The sequence below is a fragment of the Parasteatoda tepidariorum genome, chromosome 6 (assembly GCF_043381705.1).
Source record: "Parasteatoda tepidariorum isolate YZ-2023 chromosome 6, CAS_Ptep_4.0, whole genome shotgun sequence".
NCBI classification, from domain to species: domain Eukaryota; kingdom Metazoa; phylum Arthropoda; class Arachnida; order Araneae; family Theridiidae; genus Parasteatoda; species Parasteatoda tepidariorum.
Window position 1 is genome coordinate 55,510,162 of NC_092209.1, and position 22,452 is coordinate 55,532,613.

The window sequence follows — 22,452 nt, forward strand, 5'->3', positions numbered from 1 at the left end:
CGCCATTTTAAACGCCGTTTGCTCTAACCAAAACCATTATCTATTCTAGTGAAATGAAGAGTTTATTTGTGTGTATTTATTTCTTATAATTCCAAAATTGTTTGCACTATGATTTGGACATCGGCTGCACGCAAAAATTAGTCAGCTATCCTTAAATTAGGTTGAAATTTTCAACTAGATCGTTCGTTAGAGCATTTAGAAAAAAAAGGAATTTTCTCATTAGTTAAGCATTAGCCCTTGTTTCAAATTAAGTTATAGACTATTCTATTGATCAAATATTTTTAAGATAACATCATAGATGTTTGCTAGCTTATTGCTCTATTAGATTTAGAAAGGACGAAATTTATTGCAGGTTCCTTAATAAAATTTTCGTTATGGTAGATAAAATAAATAATCAATTTGAGCTTGATAGCATAGTCAGACTACGTCACCATAATAAATATTTAAGTTGGCTGAAACCACATGCTTATTTTGTTTATAGTTATGCTCTTATGACGTATTTCCTTGTAACTCATCAACGAAATTTGAATTTAAAAAATAAGTTATATGCCAAAGAGCAAAATAGTATTAATTCCTTTGGAGAAACGTGAAAAACAGCTTAAGAAAGACAACTTAAGGATTGCTGAATTGTCAAAAGTGAGAGTTTCCGATTTCTGAGGGAGTAGAGGAGCCGTAGAAAACTTCCATGCTATTATAGTCGGCAATAATGATTTATTAATTTTAATAATAGGCACTACTTGCATTATGGCAATTGGTGTAGTTTTAATCTGTACCAAATACGCTAATATAGGCACAAAGTATTATATTAGTATAATTGATGCTTATTAATACTGCATTAATTCTGTACAGTTTTAATATAGATACTGGGGAATGAATTTCTGCGTCCTTTCTAAAAAGATAAGTACCCGAAGAAAATTGTTTGATTGCGGTACATTTTGACTATCATGAATTGGTGTATAGCAACAGCATTATGCAAATTGATATTGATTACAATTAATCTTTATTTTAATAGAATGAGCTTCTGCAAAGATGTTTTGCTTATTCTAAAAACGTAATGCCATCTAGGGGCGACAAATAATAATAATAACTAAAAAGAGGAATTATCACAGCTCTATTAATTGAGTTAGAGCTATTGTTTAAATAAAAGAAAGTATATCTAATTACATCTGAGATACAAAATGCTTTACAAAATTCGGCTTTAAGCGCAGAAAAATTTCGAAACTAAGCATTCATGGACTAAAAATAAAGGATTTGTGTGTGAGTGTGTAAGCATCTGTCTCGCAAATGTTTTCAAAATATTAAAATATAAATAAAATATTTTTAATATTTTCGCAAAAAATTAAAAATAAGTATATGCTGTTTCAATTTTGAATACATGGGCGTTTTCGAATTCGATTATTATTTGTTTCGTAGCTATTTTGACGTATTTTTGCTCAATATTGGGAAACTTTTTTTTAGTGCTTTTTCGTGCAAATCTGATCATTAGGTCATAAGTTTTTCAGTTTGTTGCCATTTTTTACTTTGCGCACTGTAGATATATGTCAGAAATATTAAAGTTTAACACAAGCTTGATACTACCTTTATTATGGTGTAAAGTGGAATTATATTATGGTAAAAATTATATTTTTTTGAACTTGATTGCACAATAATATGTTTCAACTAGAAAGGAAACTCGGTTCAATTTTACAGATGATAAGAGTAGAAGAAAATTTGCGCAAAATAACTGCTCATGGTAATCATATTTCGGTTCAAGAACGTAAAAAATTTTTCTGAGTACATAAAAGTCCAAAAAAGTTCTGTAATTAAAAGTAATATTTCTAATATATAATGCACAAAAGATAAAATTTAGACTAACTATTTCATTGAAGTATTGCGTGTAAATTAAGTTTAAAAATAAACTTCAATCGTCCTTAAAATTATTCTTTATTATTTTATACAAAATGCACTTTTTCTTTTAATTTTATTTTAATAATTTTAATTTAATAATTTTAATTGAATACTTTTAGTAGTTCATGTACCACGCCAAAATTATTTCGTCTTATCTTTTTGAGTATAATATTAAAAATATACTGGTGTCAGTATTAACTAATTATTCGTGTAATTATAGATGAAATATTTAAAGGACAATTACATTCATCAATTAATAGATATTAAGCAGTTCGCTTTCATTATTTCTATGTGGTTAATAAGGTTTTCATTTTTGTATATAAATTGGAATGAAATTTAAACAATGAAGAAGTCGCAAAATATTTTTAATTTTTATTTTTATTGCATATTTATTGCATCATTGAATACAAAATACCAATTTTCTATAACGTAACGTTTCGTCCATATAAAAAAAACTTTATTTTTTTTTTGCTTGTCTTGATTTTAAATATAATTTATAAAATATAAGGGGATTTTCATATTTGTAACATAGAATTCGAAATCCTTTGTCAGTCTACTCACTACCCACAGTTGTTTTCCCTTTTTTTATTCATTCTTTTATTATTTATCAGTTCTTAAGAAATTAACAGATACAATAATATTTTTTGATAAAGTAATAAAGTATAGGGAATTCAATCCTCGTTAATATTTCTACTATTTGTCCAAAAAGTTTTATTTCATGTTTTCCATGCACATAAATTATTTTAATGAATTAAACAGGTTGATCACAAAAACAAATAATAAATATGGCATACTGATGAAGTTTATTTGTATAAAAGAATTACTTTTCAAGAACAATATGAAAATAAAAGTTATAAATTAGGATATAATTACTTTGTTTTAAGATCAGGAAATTAAATATAAATTTGAACTTCAGAAAATTACTTGAATAAGATAAGAAGAAGGGATAAGTCGTTCAGTGATCATATGAAATCTTGAACTTTTAACAGGACGTGAAAAACAGATACCAATGCGTTTCCAAACATAAGATAAAAAAAGAAAGGAAAGATAATTGATCAATGATAAGTAGTGATTAAAAGTTAGAATATTACTCTTGGAATTAAATCGAAAGCTTTCATCTTCATCTCTCCAATCTGTCAAAGGTAATTAAAAATGCACTTTCATGTAAAATATAAAACATACAGAAGAAGGTACCCACTTCTTTTTAAATCTGTTAAGTGGCATCATATGACCAAAGTTTCAGACTTTTTCAAAATTGAGGAAATAATTTATTAAATGACATATTGGCATCTTATTTTAAAGTTTGAAACAATTCCAAATGGGTTGAAAATTGTTTAATGAAAACAAATATTTAAAAAATAATTTTAAAAATAAATTATTGTTTACACTAATGAAAAATTTCATTAATGCGATATTCATAATTTAAATTAGATTCATTTCTGTTACCTTTTGTGAGATCTCTTTCATGGATACACTGTAAAAACTTAGATGTATAGCTGCCACCATTTTAGATGTCGAGGTAAACTAAAATTTTTAACAGTACACGTAGTAGCATTTCTTGTTTACATTTTCACTATTATAATTTTCCTTATTTATTTATTCACTTTTTGCTTATATGTTAACTGACTACACACATATTCATGCTCATTAGAATCAATTCAATGCAAAAATGTATTTAGTTTCTCAGCAGCGAAAATGGTGGCAACCAAACACCACAATTTTTTACAGTGTAATAAAGAAAGAGTTGATGAATTTTTTAACCAATTAAAATATAATTTTAGGATATTTAATTAAAATTAATCTTTTTAACACTTTTAGAAAATATTGTCAAAATAAACAAAATTGAGGCTTAATTAAGTATTAATTAAGCGAAAGACATTTGTTTTCTCCTTTTAAAAACTTGACAAAATAATTTTTTTTCCATGTTAAGTAACTTTTATTTCCATTTTTCGACTTTTTATAATCATTCTGTTATTTCATTTACTCAGAAATTGTGTCAGTTAAAACCAAAGGAAAATAAATTTTTTAAATGTATTTCTTTATTTAAATTGTCTAAGAATTTAGAGAATTCTAAGCAAATTATGCAGTAATTAACTGACATTTTAGTGAATTACATATCAGTTAACTAATCTGTGATCTTTTAGACGGTAACCTTTTTTTTAATTTTAAACTTAAATATAAATATGGCGTTCACCTTTTCGTAACTTAAATATATTCGTATTTAATATCTGTTTTATATATGTAAAATGTTCATTGGCACCGTTAGAATTTTTCTATTAAAACTGCATCGAAATAACCGCCACCAGTCTGTCCCTTCTATTAACAATAAAGCTTAAGGCAAGGAACAGTTTTTTACATTTACGGTAATGAAACCGCTTACCACTGATATGGTTAAAGAAACATGAATAAAAAAAACTGTTCGATTTTGCAACCAGTTAAAACTAGCATAGTTTAAAAAATCAACAAAAAAATTTTAACTGGTCATTGGATTTAGGTAGTAGTTGTGTTTTTTCAAGTGGAGCGTAGAATATGGATCAATTAGTTTATCTAATTATGCCATTTATCGTGAGAGATGTAAAACACTATACTTTTTTTTGTTGGACAGTTCAGTTGTGCTGCCACCAATGCGTGAATAAGTTTGTATTTCAATAATCCAGAGTCACTGATGGAAGGATGCAGAACATTGGAGGGGTGCAGAACATTTGCCGAAAGAATGAAGGGAATATTTTTGTCTTAACAAACGTGATGCGAACCTCCGTTTAACAAGTCGAGAGATCGACAAATTTGCTCTTCCGGTTAAAGTATGAAAGCTGCAATCTGCACTGACTTTATAATGTGTTCACCAGACATTCATTACTATAAGCTTATTAGGCATCCGCTATTGTGTTAGGCATTCGATGATGGAAAATAAAAATAGAAATTCGTAATCTTTATCACAATTGGCTTAGCTTCCAGCTTCCGTAGAGCGTGAACTAGATTCTCATTGGCTGTGTGTCTGATTGGAGTGAAAAAAATTCTAATTGCTGAAATGTATATGGTAAAAATAATCAATAAATGATTTTTTTTTTCAGAGTTAACAATTTGAATACCACCATAGTATGGTTATTTGACTGTTTCGATAACGATTAAATAAATTGTTATTTAACTATTTTTCCAAAACATTCTGTGTGCGAATGAATATTTTAAACAAAAATTTGCATTACTTTTATTAATTAGGCAGCTAATTTAAATTTAACCTTCCTTTCAGGATTTTTGAGTGAAAATGGATACAGTTGGCAAGGTAAGATTTTTTTTTATTTCTTTACAATCTGAATTCCCGTCCTTTGTATGGGGTCAGTAATAAAAAGAGTAAAATCAATAAATTTGCACTGAACAACATTACAGAATCATACACAAAACTGAAAGTCATATATCGAAACAATTGAAGAGCTTAGTGGAAGAACCAGGTAAGTGACATTTTTAGGAGTATTCATGAGTCAGTGAAAATGACATAAAGTGGTTGCATCAATATGGGTGTGTTTAATGTAACATAAAGGCTTTTGTTTTCACTTTTATCTTAACATAACTGAGCTGCATTAGTTTTTCGCATGTTTGCATGATTTTTATTTCAAATTATGAAAAGGTTAATAAAATGAGACAAAAAATGTTAAGTTCAGCGTTTTAATAAATCGGTAATAAAATTGTTTGGATTCAACTTTTATTCTTTTCTTGATTATAATCTTTCTGAAAATGTCATCACCTGATTTATCCACTAAGCTTTTCAATTAATAAGATAAAAATTTCAATATTTTTATTTATAATCATTTATGTCCTTCCGGTGGCTTTACGTTATTCTATCAAGGGTATAAAATATAACGTATAATAATATTATATATATGTAATAGTAGGGGAGAGTGGGGTCAATTGTAACATTTTTTACTTAACTATTTTTAACTAAAAAAAAATCCAATATATTATTAGTATTAATTGACAGACGAGTAAAGTAGACTATCCTCTACTAGAAAGAAAAATAAATACCTTATTTTAAATGTTATTATATTAGTTATTAACAATTTTTGACAGTCGTGCACTTGTTACAATTGTCCCCACTTACGGGGTCAATTGTAACAGTTCATAAATTCAACTAAAACATAGTTAATTATACGTATTATCATAGTTGTGATACATTTTTTATTGATCAAAATAGTAGTGATATTTTAGGAGTAAAAATAATAATGAGTAGAGACCTAAAGAGTTAAACTTTTAACTTTAAGGGGTTAAAAATTTTAATTTATGCTGTGAAAGGTGACAAATAAAATAATGCACATGCAACATAATATAAATGATATAGGAAACTATTGGTGGTTCTTAAAGAGTTAAGTAATGGTTTGTAAACATAAGATTATTTATTTTCAGCTGTTACAATCGTTCCTTTACTTATTGTTACAATCGTCCCCAAGACGCCATTTCAGCTTCATTTCTTAAAAACAATGCTAGTTAATTAACAAAACTAATCTTTTTTATTGAAATGTTAATTAAGGTGTCCACTTACATATTAGGTTAATAATTTTTATTTGTTTAAACAGAATTACTTTGTTACAATTTAATATTCTAATACCAAAAAAAAGTTCTTACGTAGAGTGAAAATATCTTTTGTGATGTAACTCTTTCAAAAGTACATAAAAATGGTTGGCAGCAGGGGTGTACATGTAGATTTATTAAATACACCTTGTGCGCCATCTAGGAACCAAATCTAGATCCCGACACTCGAAACTTTTGCTCTGTTACAATCGTACCCTGTTACAATTGACCCCACTCTCCCCTATACTTTATTATATCAAACAACGTTCTTTGTAGTTCATCCTATCAAAAGAGAAGTCACTTGGGGAGATGATATTGTTCGTGGGCAACTTAAGGTAGACAAAATTAACCACTATCAAGTAATTTTCTCGGTTTATATCCCTTTGAAGGTGTCGTAAAACACTTATTTACACAGTATAAGTAACTGCTTATCATTGGTGCAATAAATATAAAATATCTCCAAATATATCAACTTAATATTTTATATCTATTTTAGCATATTTGATATTTATTACATAACATTTGAGTTTTGTACGATATGCATTTTATCAGTGGCAGCAAAAGAAATCAGAAATTATAAAAACAAATAGAATTCTTATAAGACCTTGATAAGGACAGCTACCAAAGTATAATGAATTGAGTTCTCGTTTTAATTTAATCACAATATTTGTTTTCCGCAAAAAAAAATGAATTAACTCCTCGTTAAGAGTATAAGTACTGCATTCTACACAATTAATCTTGAAAAATTATGTATAAAATAAAAACTCACTTGACAATTTGCACAATTTTCTAGGACAATTGATAAATTCAGTCTTCTTAAATACGTTCTTCTTAAAACACTATTCTAAAAAACATATACTCTTTTCTAAGCTTTACAACTTTATAGATTAAATTTTTACTTCATAAACTAAGAAATTTCCACCTGCTTCAACAGAATTCAATTAATTTTTAATCCACACCGCTGCCAAAATATGAAAGTTAATTTAACATTATGTATTGTAAAAAAAATACTAACCACAGCGAATATTTTAAAACCAACTGAAAATGGCAGCAAGCGATTTCAGTTAGCAGAAATCGTTTCGATTGGTTAAATGGCGCACGTGACTAAAAAGAACCGATTTCATAGCAAAAAGTGATTTTATTTATTCTTAAGACAACTATGTGTAAAAAATTGCTTCAAAAGTTGCGATAAAAATTACAACAAATTTTTACAGTGTATTCAGATAGTAAATGTTATGGATATAATTATTTAACAAAAAAGTTTTAAATTTTTTTGCACCTCAACCTGATTTTTATTTTTTAAAAAAAGCATGACTCTTAGAAACTTCATATTTTCCAACTATATTTCACTCTTAAAACAGTTGTCTTAACATTGAAGCGCATAGGTACTTAGAAACTTAACAGTGTGCACAAGAAGTTCGAAAATATGGTTCAGGTTATTATAAAGATATAGAACCATTTTTCGGTTAATCCTGCTCGAAATTTTTCAACTATGTAGCTGACGAAATAGAATTCGCGTCCATGATATGCTTTAACCTCCATGTTCTCAGAACGCGATATTTTTACAAATTTAGTACTGTCTTAAAGCTAAATCGAATTCAAACTATAATTAAAATGGAAAATTAATATATGAAATGGCTAACCTTTACTTCCTTTTTTTAATAATATGCAATTATTTATATTTGAGCAGACTATCACATGCCGAGCTGCTGTGGTTTGGAAAAAGAGGCAACCGTATTCCATTGAGACTGTTGTAGTAGATGTTCCCAAAAAAGGAGAAGTTCGAGTGAAAGTATGTTTCTAATGTTTTTCACTTTACTATATATTCCATTTTGTTATAATAAATCTCTTTCATTTTGTTATTTTTCTCTTTTTTTTAATTATTTGATAAGAATTTTCAAACTAAAGTTTGCCCCTGAGTGAACTTATCGTAAAAATAAGAAGTAATTATAAATTACAGTGTTGCTGAATATCAAAAATGATGGCAGCTACTTCACACCAAGTAGTGTGAAAAAATATTCTCTGGGTTTCACTACACCAGAAACTATTCTTGGTTTTTGGTGAAGCGAATGCTACAACAAACTTCCAGATGAGTTAGGGCACATCATCAGGATTAAAACTGTATAGGAGCCCTTGTTCGTAATTGTCTTTGTGCACTGGTGGAGTACATTTCTATTATGACCTGTTCAGAAAATTTTAAACTTGATGATATGACCTAAACTATTCTAGAAGTTACGCGACCCCAGTTAAGTATGACGTTTTTAAACTTGTGCATTTCGACAAAAAAATATTAAAAATGTCATTGAAAAACTGTAGTTTGGAGAAGGAAATTGATCAATGATTTGAAATCAGTGGTATGAAAGTAATTAAGATATGTTAAAAGAAAATCTCAAGCATTAAAAAGTAGCAAAAAAATTGCTTCCTAATGTATATATTTATCGGTTAATACCGTTATGACTTTTATTTATTTAATGCCAAAGATGTCTGAATCTTCTTTGTTTACAAATGACTATATATTATTTTTTGGTCTAGTTAGAATAGACGAAACGGTAAGTTTACTATAGTTTTCTTCGAAATTGGGAAAAAGTGCCTAATATACGATAGTTTCCTAAGATAGGATAGTTCCCTAACATACAATACGTCTATTGCAGTCACAGGAAATGATAAGACAATAATTGTTTCTTATGGCGTGGAGGAAAATTGCCTAATATATAGATAGTTTTCCAAAATTCAATGCACCTATTCTGCTGTGCGATAGAAAAATCATCGTGAGTGACAAAAAATACAAAATTGAGATTCTTATATTTGTGATATTTTTACGTGATATGATACATATTACGAAAAATAATTTTACGAAATTTTGCTTCATTACTTTTCAGAAATTTTATTTCAGCGTTCATTATATTAGCATTAGAAATGATTGTTAAGCCACTTTTTTCGAAACCCATCGAAAAACACTTTCTTTGCCTTTCCAATTTCATGGCAGAATATTAGCCTAAAGAAAGATGAACTCAACCAAAAACAATTTAAATCAAGGTTATGTGACAATGAAAAAACAGAAGCATTTTATTACATGTAGTTCGGGCAGGGAGAGTTTTGAAGTTCGTCAGTAAACGGATTTTTTTAGTCAAATCAACACCTCCTAGAAAAAATAAGGCCTTCACAGGGATCAATTTAGTAGTTCGACGTAACGAACATAAACTGCGCAGTGGAGGTCAAATAAAAAGAAATCACTACATCCGGGCTACTAAGCTGAGCAGTGGGAAATTTTGTGTTAGAGCTATTGCATACGTTTGGACTACTAAAGGATCAAATTTCTTGTTTATTGTAACCCATGTTGAGGCCTTCACTTTTCTAGGAGGTATTAGTTAAATGCAAGTGAATATTATGTAATTTTTATTTGTTCTTTTTATCCCGAAAATCGTCGAAATATGAGAATTGTTCTTGATAATAACGATTACAGCTTGTATAATTAATTTGTTTTAATGATATCTTCCCACTCCCTGTATGAGAAACTATCTAGTGTTAGTAACCTTTCTAATAAATGGACATATTTATTATATTGCTTCTTTAAATCCATGCATTTAAAACTAGAAATGTTAACCAATATTCCATTCAAGTTTGTCTTTTCACAGTTGGCATCAGTTGGTATTTGTCATTCCGATCTTCATGCACAAATGGGATGCGAAGAAAATCATCCATTTCCAACTATCTTAGGGCATGAAGGTGCAGGAATTGTTGAGAGTGTAGGAGAGGACGTGGAACGTTTCAAACCAGGCAAGTTTGAAACTACTTCAAACAAATGTTTTAAATCTTATAGCAAACAATAAAAAATATTGGTTGTAATTAAAAACAATTATTACATTTTTCTTTGAAGGGGACCTAATCGTGTTTACATTTGAATCTTACTGTGGCGATTGTGATTTATGTCAGAGTCCAAAAGCTAAAAACTGCAGAAAAACTACGGTAAAAAGTCTTATTTGTTTTTTATCTCGGATTATTTAAGCTTCTGAAGTGACAAACAGCTATTTCCAAAGTCCATGAATCCAATAATTTTGCATTTTCATAAAATTTTTTTTCATCTCAATTACCGTTAATTTCAAATGATTTATTTTTATAGAAATACAGTTTAAAAGAATTGCTATAAGCAAAATAAGCATGCGGTATATCAGATAACTTCAGATATATTAATTTGGTGACATAACAAACGAATGCTTAAACACTAACGTTGCTCATTGAATCATTGAATATATCTGACGCTAGCGAATAAAAATTATTTAAATATTAAACTACTTACAACAAACCTTTTTTTTTTTTAAAAAAATAGCGCTCCAAACAAGCAAATATCACTGATGATATTTTGAAAATATTTAAAAAATTCAATTATCTATGGTCACATTTAAAACAATGGTTAGCACGCAGCCAATCCGAAAATTCCATTTTGTTTTGGGTTATACCGAACGGTTAGTCTTAAAATGTTTTACTGCCAACAGTGATTTTCTTCTTGATTCGAACTATTTGTATGCTAAATTTCATCGCTTTTGATGAGATGGCGTAGGAGTCTATAAAGAACACACACACGGACAGACATTCATTTTTATATATAAAAGTTTTCTCAAATGTTATGTAATTTCATGATACTTTTAACTACTTACTTCCGTAATATATTAATCTAGTATGCTTGAACTAGTTGTAATTTTAAAGCGATTTTTTCGCAATGTGAAAAATGAAGAGCTTGCATATTAATAGCTAATTTACTTTTAGTCATTGAATGCACTTTATATACAAATTTGTCTTATATCATGAATTAATAAATACATTTTTGCTTACTAATATAAAAAAATTACATCTATTTTCAGAGAAATAGTTTTCATATGGATGGCACATCACGAGTTTCAGCTAAAGAAAAAGCTCTAAGTCAACTAAATGCTTTGGGATTATTTTCTGAATATACCGTAACTTCCCAATATAACATTACAAAAGTATGTTGAATAAAGTAAATTTTCTTTATCTTCATTCAATCTTTTTTCAACTTTTGTAATTTTTTTAAAAATAATTTAAATTTCGTTACTATTTCTAATCGTCAAAAAATTTGGAAAAACCTGCCAATGTTTTATAAACAACACATTATTTTCTTTAAGAAAAATACTTCCGACTTTTTCAAAATTGTTCTAAGGTTTAAGAAAAATTTATTCTCAAACTGATACTCTGACTTGAAAGATATATGCTCGACGTAACGATTTTATGTAAAGATGACAGAAAATAGAATTTTACTGCTTGCTGTGTTCTGCTTAGGAAAGAAAAACTAGTACTTTTTTTTCTAACCAAGTTCTTAAGTATATAGTGCTGCTGACAAGAAAAACTGTAGATAATATTTTCCACTGAACGCCAACCATTGAAACTTGATAAAAAATGCATTATTGATATCCTTAACAGAATGCAACAAAGCGTACACTTCTATCCTTCTTCTATTTTTCTTAAATTGATATTTCAATTAAAGATGATATTCAATTATTTTGACCACGAAATATTTCAAAAGTATTCTTATGTTTTTTAACAATTTTACATATTTTTTTATTGCAGCATGATAAATTAAGAATAAAAGAACAAGAATCATATTTCTTTATAATGTTATATTGGTATTCATACAGTAATTTAGCACTAATTGATGTATTAAAATTCAATAATACCAAAATCAATATATGTATATATAATATCTGTAGTAAGAACGTCACCTTAAAACAAAACCCCTCTAGTTACACATCAATTTGCGCTTTTGTTTTCATATTTTGTAATCTGGCAATCTTGTTGCGAAAACATTTTTAAATCATTCTTGAAAAATTTCCCGTTCATGTAAGTACATCTGATTTCGCTACTCGCTTTATAGTTTTTGTTTTATACTGCTTTTTCTTTTCTTTTTCTTTATTTTCTGTTTTTACGTGTTATTTTTACTTATTGTGTTCTATTTTATTAGTTGTAATTTTTGTAAAAAGTTTTTTTGAGTGCTCCTCACACTATTGTATTAATATATTTTGCTTTGGCTACATTGATACAATATCATAAAGCACTCTTTTTTGCGGATATAATCGTGTGGGCTGATGAAAAGATTANGCTGTGCAATTTGCTTTTTACTTAAGAAGGTTGTGCATCCCTATTCGATATCCTTTATTTGAAATGAAATTTTGTTTACTTGTATACTTTTTACTTATATACATTTACTTTTTATACTTATAAATTTTGTTTACTTGAAATTTTGTTTACTTTATAATTCAATATGTAGTTATCATTAATTTGAACTATGCATTATTAATGTTCTTATATATATATATATATATAAAATTTCTACTAGTTAATTTTTTTAGTCCTTGCTTTTTATAATCATACCTCGGGGGAGGTGAGGTACTGAATTGGAGATTGATCGTACTCTGATTCCGTTCGAAATTGGAATCTATGGATGAATGAATGGGTCCTCCCAATAAAGGGGATGTGATCTAAGCGTGTGGCAAAAGTTGAATTCTTGGATACAGATAGTGCCATTGGAAAGCAAGAAGAAGCGCACCCCCTTCGCCTTAACGGCATACGACGACAACAACACCAACATTGCCTTTTCCCTAGTGTTTGATCAAGGAAGAAATCCAAAGTTTGGACCCTTTAATCTAAATTTTACTTTTTGCGTATTTCTCCATATCTTGAGAATCTTTTAAGCAAAGTAAAAAAAATTTGCACACAATTATAAAATTCATTTACCCAAAGATAATTCCATGCAGAAAATAAATTTCAGTGAATATTTAATTTTTATTATCTTATTTAATAAAAGCCAAGAAAATCTACATTAATTTTAACTAACATAGCTATTTTTTTTTCAGGTAAATCCTGCTGCCGATCAAAAAATATTGTGTCTAGCGGGATGCTGTCTTCCAACTGGATATGGGGCTGCCGTAAATGCAGGAAAGGTGACACCAGGATCGACGTGTGCCGTTTGGGGTCTTGGAGGAGTTGGAATGTGTGTCATCATGGGATGTCATGACAGTGGAGCCTCGAAAATTATTGGAATAGATCCTAATCCTAAGAAATTTCAATTAGGTATGGTTCATGTTCCATTATCTGGAATTGGGTGTTACATAGAGTATGAGTCTGATACTCGCATGAATAGTATAAGATTAAAAAACATCCGTCATTCATATAAACTTCATTCATCCACCCTTTATTCATATATTTAGTAGTAAATTATCTCAGTTCCATCTAGACATCACAAGAAAATATACAATATTGATCAGCGTTGCGCAGGGAAATATACTCTGTCCTAATTGCTGTTTACTTTTCTAACGTGATTTCCCCATCAATTTGTTTCATTTAAATAGAAACAGTATTGAATCGTCTAAGTTTAATAATACTGTGGTTTAAATTGTAGAAATATATTAAGACCTTATTTGCATTCAAGACCAATGAGTAACGTAATGCTCCTTTCTGCAGAGAGTTTAAACCGGACTTGGTACATATAAATACAGTTCAAGCTAATATAAATATCATTTTAAATCTTGAGGGAAAAACGTCATTCATACACCCTTTATTCATATATTTTGTTGTAAATTATCTCAGTTTCATCTAGACGTCACAAGAAAATATATAGTATTACGCAGGGATCAGCATTGCGCACTTAAATATACTTTGCCCTAATTGCTGTCTACTTTTCTAACGTGATTTCTCCACTAATTTGTTTAATTTAAAGAGAAGTAGCATTGAATCGTCTAAGTTGAGTAAGACTGTGGTTTAAATTGTAAAAATATATTAACACCTTATTTGTATTCCAGACCAATGAGTAACGTAATGCTTTTTTCTGTAGAGAGCGTGAACCGGACTTAGTACATATAAATGCAGTTCAAGTTAATATAAATATCATTTTAAATCTTGAAAGAAAAAAACACTTTACCTGTTCGAAATTGTTTTTGCATGGAGTTGTTTGCATTCAAGACCGAATCTTATGTTTCAAGAAATATAAAATTAAACTCCTGAACATCATTCAAACTTATTTCAAGTTTCATTCTTTAAGTTTAATTGACAATACCGAATTAAATTCGCATACAAATAGTATTTTCATCAAATCATTATGCCACGATTCAACAGCTAATCAGATTCGACGCAGGTGCATGACGCCACCTGTATGTATCTTATTAAATCTGATGAAAACTGATTTAGCATTATAATAAACCAAGTTTAATAAGTCGCCAAGTACAACCAAGTGATTAAGTCAAACCATTTTATTTAAGCGGTAAGCTTTTTCTATATTTACAAGTACCCAATTCTATAAGAAAAATTTTTAAGTTAATTACCATCCATATAGCTTCTGAAGTATTACTTAATGTAACATTTGGTAAATGCGCTTACAAGTAATCGCTTATAAGTAATCCCTTACAAGTAATCGTTTACAAGAAGGTAACTAGTAATTCGTCTACTAGTAATGCTGAAATTAGTAACATTTAATGAACTTGATAAATAAAATAAATCTTTAAACGTAGAATTGTGAAAAATGAAACATTAGATATCATTTGATCAAAAAATAGCATTTCATAAGAACTAATAAAATGCTACATAGATAGTCCAGATACAAATAACATACACCAAAAAGCCATTACATTATGATGACCACCCTGCTAATAACATGTAGGACCACCTTTAGTCCTCAAAACTGCTAGCACCCGCAGTGACATTGATTCCACAAGGTGCTGATAGGTAGTTTGAGGTATCTGATAGCAAGCGCTCACCAACTGGTCCTGCAATTCCCTCACATTGCGAGCGTGGCAGCACGAATTTGGTTTTCCAAGTAGGATCACAAATGCTCTATTGGATTAAGGTCAGGTGAATTTAGGGGCCAAGACATGACTTGAAAGTTACTGGGAAGATCCTCGAACCAATCCATACGATTCGACCCTGTTGGTAAGCACCATCCCCCGTAGGAAAAACTGTTGCCATGAATGGGTGAACTTAGTCTGCAATTATGTTCAAGTAGCTTACAGACGTCAGGCATTGTTCTATGAGGATTATGGGTCCTAATGTGCCCCATGAAAACATTGTTCCTGGGCGAGAAACCATGAAAACCTGGGCAAGCCCATTGTTATAGATGGAGGGTGGTCATAATGTAATGGCTCTTCGGTGTACACGGTAATGTAAAACATACCCGGGTGTTGAATAGCTCAGTGTATGAATGGTTCTACAGATATACTACAGTTTGCATTTGCATTTTGATGTGCATTTTTGGTGAAATTTATTTATAAATATGATTTTTTGCTTTAGCGGAAGGATTCGGAGCGACTCATTTTTTGAATCCTAAAGAAGTGACAAGCGTACCTGAAACCTTGGCCCATATGTGCAAGGATGGGGTAGACTACTGCTTCGTGTCAGTAGGAAATCTTTCTGCTATGGTAAAATATAACTACTCACTTCATTTCGGTAGATTTTTGTTCGAATTTAAATTTTTATATTTTAGGAAAAATATTTTCTTGCACTTAAAAATACTCTTGATATTATTAATAAAGAGAAAGGGAAAATTTGTGTAAAATTTGAACGGTGTACTAAAAAAAAAGTGTCAGTTTTGTTCTTTAACTTAGGAAAGTTAAAATAAAATTATTCATTACATATTAAGAAAACTTTTGTTTATTCATTGGAACTCATTTATTTGCCGCTTTATCAACACAAATATAATCGCCTTGTAATTAACTCAAATGAATTAACTTGGTATAAACTCAAATTAATTACCTCAAAAATCAAACCAAATTAAATACCTCGGTATTAACTCAAAATAACTGCCTCAGTATCAACTCTAAATATTTACCTACCTCAGTATCAACTCACATAAATCAATTACCTCGGTATCAACTCAAATTAATTGCCTCAACATCAACACAAATTAATCACTTTGGCCGTAATCAAAATGACTAAATTTAACAGCAAACACGACACGATTTTCAGTTAAAACGCGATACTAAAAAAGAACCATTTTTTTTAATTAAAAGCTGCGTCAAACACATAGATTTCATCTATTAAAAATATTTTTAGCATTTTTAACGCATTGTACTGTATACATTTTTAAAAAAATTACAAATAAAAAATAATGCTCAGAAAAAAATTGACCCATGCATTTTTAAATATTAGAAATGTTCAATCTTGTTATACCATAATATTTTTCAAACTTCCCAGAAAAAAGTGCCAAGTATAATAGTCTCTATAATACAATTAACAATTGTTGTCATACAGTTTAATCCGTCTCAATGTTCTGCTTAGCTAAAACTTAACTAACTTAAATTTTAGCTGATTTTCAACTTAAAATTTTATTAAGTTAAGTTGAACCTTATAAAAGTTTTTTCACGATATTTTGGTTCAACGTCGACTCTATTTTTTTGATAGTTAAAAGTAAAAAAAATTTAAAAATTTTCAAAAAAAAATTTGTCATTCAGGAATTGTAATTTATTCCTTAACTACTAAAGTAACTATACATTAATTCTTTCATAAGCAAAATGTACACTGAGAAAGAAATTTATGGTCAAAATTAACAGAATACGGTACAGTTTACAATGCCTCTGTCTCTATGGGAACACCAAAAAATTCGGTATAATTTTTACTGAAACACTTTGATAATGATTTTTGGTAAAATTGACAATGAAATATGGTTTCATAATATGTGATAAAATATGACTTTATAATATGTGTGCTTTAAAATATGGTTAATGTAATTTTATCGTGGTATCTTTCATCCTGGCATAAAAACCATTTATTCGGTAAAATTTATTTTTCAATTTAAAATTGTTTACTAAACGTGTGGTTATCCTTCCTTCCTTCCTCAATGGCACGGCAGCCTCGGGTGGGCCTGGCTTTCTCTATCAACTTCCTCCAGGCCTGCCTCCGCCTGGCAGTTGTCTTCCAGTTTGAGACTTTTAAGACTGAAAAGTCTCTTTCCACGCAGTCGGCCCATCTAAGCTTTGGTCGACCTCTGGGCCTTGATCCGATGGGCTGAGCCAAAAAGATTATGTTTGTCGAACGCTCACTGTTCATTCGAATGATGTGACCAGCCCATTTAATTCTTTGGATTTTTACATACTTGACAACATCAGGCTCTCTAAAAGCCCGATAGATTTCTGAGTTTGAACGTCTGTACCAAGTACCATCAACTTGTTTGCCCCCAAAAATGGATCTTAGGATCCGACGTTCGAAGATTCCCAAGGAATTCTCATCTTTCTCTGTTGTTGTCCAAGTTTCTGAGGCATATGTTAGGATAGGTCTGATTAAGCATTTATAAATTAACAGTTTAGTATCTCTTTTTAGTAGGTTTGATTTTAAATATTTTTTTAATCCATAAAAACATTTACTTGCACTATTGATTCTTCTTTGTATTTCGGGTGCGATGTTGCCATTAACGTTGACTTCAGAACCAAGATAAAAAAAACTGTTTACTTTTTCAAACTTGTATTCACCAATTTGCAAGTGAGTGGTAGAATCAGTTATTTTGGTGCATTGCATATACTTGGTTTTCTCCTGGTTAATAGTGAGATGCATTTTTTTCTGCCTCTTTTTCCATGGATAGAAAAGCTTGCTTTAAGTCAGATTGTGTTCGCGCTATGATGTCAATGTCATCGGCAAATGTGAAAATTTGTACAGACTTATGAAAGATATGTCCTCTGTCCGTGTGGTTATAAGAACTATAAATTTGAAAAACTGAATTTTCGGTAAACCATTACCATAAGAACGGAAAAATTATAAAATGAATAGTTTAAATATCATATATTATTACCACAATTATGTGGGGTTCTTTCTTTTACCAGAAATGCCATAATCATGCAGAAGAGTAATTTTGCCAGAATTTTTTCACATGTAAAATTACGATTTTTTATTTTTACAGGAAGAAGCTTTTAATTCCAGCCATCCATACTGGGGCAAAACCATTATTATTGGTCTGGGTGAAACTGGCGCTACTGTGAATGTTGGTGTATGGAATTTACTGTATGGTCGACAACTTATGGGAACACGTTATGGGTGTAAGTACTGAATTTCAATATCATATATTTATGGTTCCCGCTAACCTTATAATGTGTACGCGGAAAAAAATAATTTAAAAAAATACAAAATACATTTTTTTTGGTCTAAATACATTTTTACAATTTATAAAATTTTAATCAAATTGTTAATTAATATTGTTTCAAATATAAATTCAAATATTTAAGTCGAAATTATTTAACTCAATATTATTAAACAGGAGGTAGGAAAATAATTTATCCAATACTACACTAATTCAAATTGGAACAGCGCACAAGGCAGATAAAACAAAATTCAGATTATATAAACTAGTATAAAAATATAAAATTATTTAAAAATGATTTTTAAAAAAATTTAAAATAATTGTAAAAATATTTAAATAAAATTGTGTGTTTACAGAGCAGCACTTCATCAGGGGACACACCTCGGGGCACTGTTAGTTTTGGCTTTGCCACTAGCAACAGAAAGGCTCCTGTGTGTTTGCAGACAGTGTGTCCCCTGATGAAGTGCTGCTCTGACACAATTTTATTTTTATTTTTACACACAATTTTATTTTTATTTTTTTACAATTGTTTTAAATTTTTTTAAAATCATTTTTAAGTAATTTTATATTTTTATACTAGTTAATATTGTTTCCCCATAAAATTCCAGAATTTTCGCTAGACTTCAGAACAATGCACTGAAATATCTCATTACTTAAGGATATTAAGGTGTTTTTCCCCAATATTTCCCCAATATTCCCTATTATTAACCAGTCAAAAAATCTCTCTTCTCAATATTTTAACAATATGAATTATTATTATTTTCCTCCGATCCCTTCATACATAACTTATAGCCGATAGTTGAGATATTATGATGCATATTTAGTCTTTAATAATTCTATTAGTCATGACCGGCTGTGCTCCGAAATTTTAACTATATCACGACGAAAAGAAATCTTGTAATATTACCTTGCTGTATGGTAGTAACATTTTTGGTAATAAAAAATATAAGTAATTCTGGCTAATAAAAATCTGGTGCTTAAACAATTCATTAGGAAATTTTTTCGATCATATAATGACGGTTTACCGGTAATTCAGGTTTTTAAAATTATGGCTCTTATTTGCCACAAATTTAGTAAAAAATACGAAATTGGAAAGAAAACTTAACCGAATAAAGGGTTTGTATGCCGTGCTGTAAAGAATTCTGATTTTACCACATTTGCCAAATTTTATCACTGATTAAAAAACCATACTTTATTGTTAGTTTTGCCAAAATCATTACCAAAGCGCTTCGGTAAATGTAGTTGAGTATTTTGGTTTTCCCATAGAACCAGAAACACGGTAAATTACCATAATCTGGTAATTTTAACCTTATTTTTTTCTCAGTGTACATTCAAATGTTTTCTTATTCTGTATTTTGAGGCAGAAAAAACTTATGGAACAGAAACCATTGTATGTCTATTTTTGTGTTTTATTTCTTGTAAAAAATCATTCCTTATGAATAATTGCTTTTTCTTATTTTGATGATTTCTTTTTAATATTTAACTTTAATTTTTTGCAGCATATAAAGCAGTTCGCGATATTCCTGAGTTAGTTGAAAAAGTTGTTAGCGGAAAGATACAGTTAGAAAAGCTTATCACTCATCGTTTGCCTCTAGACAAAATAAATGAAGGTTTTGAATTGATGAAAACTGGAGAATCGTAAGTTAGATAGCGCATCCAAGATACAATTTTATTTATTATGCTTTAGCTTATGTTTCATTGACACCGTCATTGATAACTCCAATTACATCAGATTTACGAAAAGGCTCACTGTTCAACGCTGACTGATCGTTATATCGTAGAAAATGTGAGAAAAATTAAAGTAATTCCGTTCTCTCTCTCTTTTTCAGAATATGCTACAATCACCTCCGTTAACATAAACTGCTAAAAAAAATCTGGTAAAATTTACTGTCTTATACCGCCAACTAGTATGTTGATTGCGTAAAACCGTAAAATGTAGGTAATAAATCCGTTGCTTCAATGGTGGTTTTTTACAATACAAGAATATGTTTCTTTCCGTAAAGATTATAAAGAAAATCTGTAATCAGAGTTTTTTACCACCGAACTAGTTTTTACATCAAAAACAAATCTGTTGTCTCAACAAACTTGTATCATATGAAAACAAATTTTTTTCTCTATGTAAGTTACGAATTAAATCTGTACTCGCTCTAGATGTGAATATTTCATGTCAACAGAATTTGTATCGACCAATCATCACAAGGATTCAATCCTGAGTCACGCGAGTTTAATCTCTTGAGTCACTGCGGTTTGAGTGTTTCATTATGAAGAAATCGTGATAGTAAGAATTTCGCGTCAATTGTCAAATTTGTCAAATTCGAATCGCAATTTTATTTATACATTGCCCAAAACCATAAAGTAATTGCCAAAAAGTAAGAGTATGTGAAGAAAGTAATCGGAAAATGAATGGAGAAAAGATAAACTTATATTACGAAATCATAACTAGATATAACTAGAACGCATGACAAAAACTAGAATTTCAACTAATGGTCTTATTCCGTTAGTGATCTGGTGAAAGACTGTGAAAAACCATTTTTTCAACAAAACAGATTCAATATAGATTCAGTATACTGAGAAATTTCAAAACATTAGAAGGTATTTTTTATGTTTTGTTGTTTTGTTGTCAAAAAGGACGATCTCTGCTTAGCTTCATCCAAAGAATAAATTATGTTTGATTATTATAATTTCACTTTCGTTCGCATTTACTTCGATGATAACGCTTTTGTTTTGCTGTAAAACTTAAATAATAATTTGAGAAGCCTAATGTGTCTGTTTTTATATCATGATTCAGAAAATATGCACTGAGAACAATGATTATGAACCACCATATATATGGGGCAAAATAGAATCAACCTTTAATTGAATTAACCTTTAAATGGAAACAGTTAATAGCTTTACATACTGAATAAATTTTTAGTTTAAACAGAGCACTTACAGAGTCGCCTTGCAGCTCCATTCTTTAGTTTAGGTTATGAACAATCATTGACTTTGATTTAAAATAGCTATCGGAAAAAGTATTAAAAGGTTTTATATAAAGTTGTATTTCTTATATTAGACACCATTCTTTATTTTAGATTAAGAGCAATTATTGACTTTGATTTAAAAGAATAATTATCGGAAAGACTTTAAATTCTTTTTTAGATGAAGTCGTATTTCTTATATTAGACACCATTACTTTATTTTAGATTTAATGCAATTATTGATTTTTATTTAAAAGAATAGTGAATAGTTATCAGAAAAACTATTGAAAGTCCTTAAAGTTGTATTTCTTATGTTAGACACCATTCCTTATTTTAGATTAAGAGCAATTATTGTCTTTGATTTAAAAGAATAGTTGTCGGAAAAGCCCTTAAAAGTTTCTAAAGTTGAATTTCTTTCATTCGGCACCATTCTTTAATTTAGGTTAAAAGCAATTATTGATTTTGATTTAAAAAATAGTTATCAGAAGACTATTAAAAGTATTTTTTCAAATTTGTATTTGTTACATTAGACATCATTTGTTATTTCAGGTTAAGAATAATTATTGAATTTGATTTAAAAGAATAGTTAACGGAAAGAATTTTAAAAGATTTCTTATAAAGTTGTGATTCTTATATTAGATACCATTCTTTATTTTAGGTTAAGATCAATTATTGACTTTGATTTGAAAGAATAGTTCTCTGAAGACTATTAAAAGCATGAAGAATCTTTTAACAAAGATCTAAAACGATATAATCTATTGTTTTCCTTTGTTCTTCATTCCATTTACATAGAATTATATCAAGAATTCTCTGGTAAAAGAAGTGTTTTTTTAATCCTCTTCTGGTACATAACTGCAGTATTTATGCTTGTAATAAAATGTTTGGCTTAACTAAGATGCACTTTCATCCTTTATGTTAATAGTGATCTAGTATCTTTTCTTACGGCAAATGATTTTTTGCTTAGTAGCAAATTTAACAAAA

At 29.2% G+C, this 22,452-nt stretch overlaps 1 protein-coding gene across 1 annotated transcript; it reads left to right on the forward strand.

Annotated features, from left to right (window-relative positions):
- Positions 1 to 2,927: 2,927 nt before the first annotated feature.
- Positions 2,928 to 22,365, forward strand: LOC107446066 (alcohol dehydrogenase class-3 chain L-like). Its single transcript, XM_016060600.3, has 11 exons — positions 2,928 to 3,029; positions 5,135 to 5,167; positions 8,138 to 8,239; positions 10,083 to 10,224; positions 10,325 to 10,413; positions 11,307 to 11,429; positions 13,314 to 13,530; positions 15,739 to 15,866; positions 18,338 to 18,473; positions 20,014 to 20,152; positions 22,130 to 22,365. Exons 2-11 carry the CDS (start codon positions 5,150 to 5,152, stop codon positions 22,164 to 22,166), a joined length of 1,131 nt encoding a protein of 376 aa, XP_015916086.1. The 5' UTR covers positions 2,928 to 3,029; positions 5,135 to 5,149; the 3' UTR covers positions 22,167 to 22,365.
- The last annotated feature ends 87 nt before the right edge of the window (positions 22,366 to 22,452 follow it).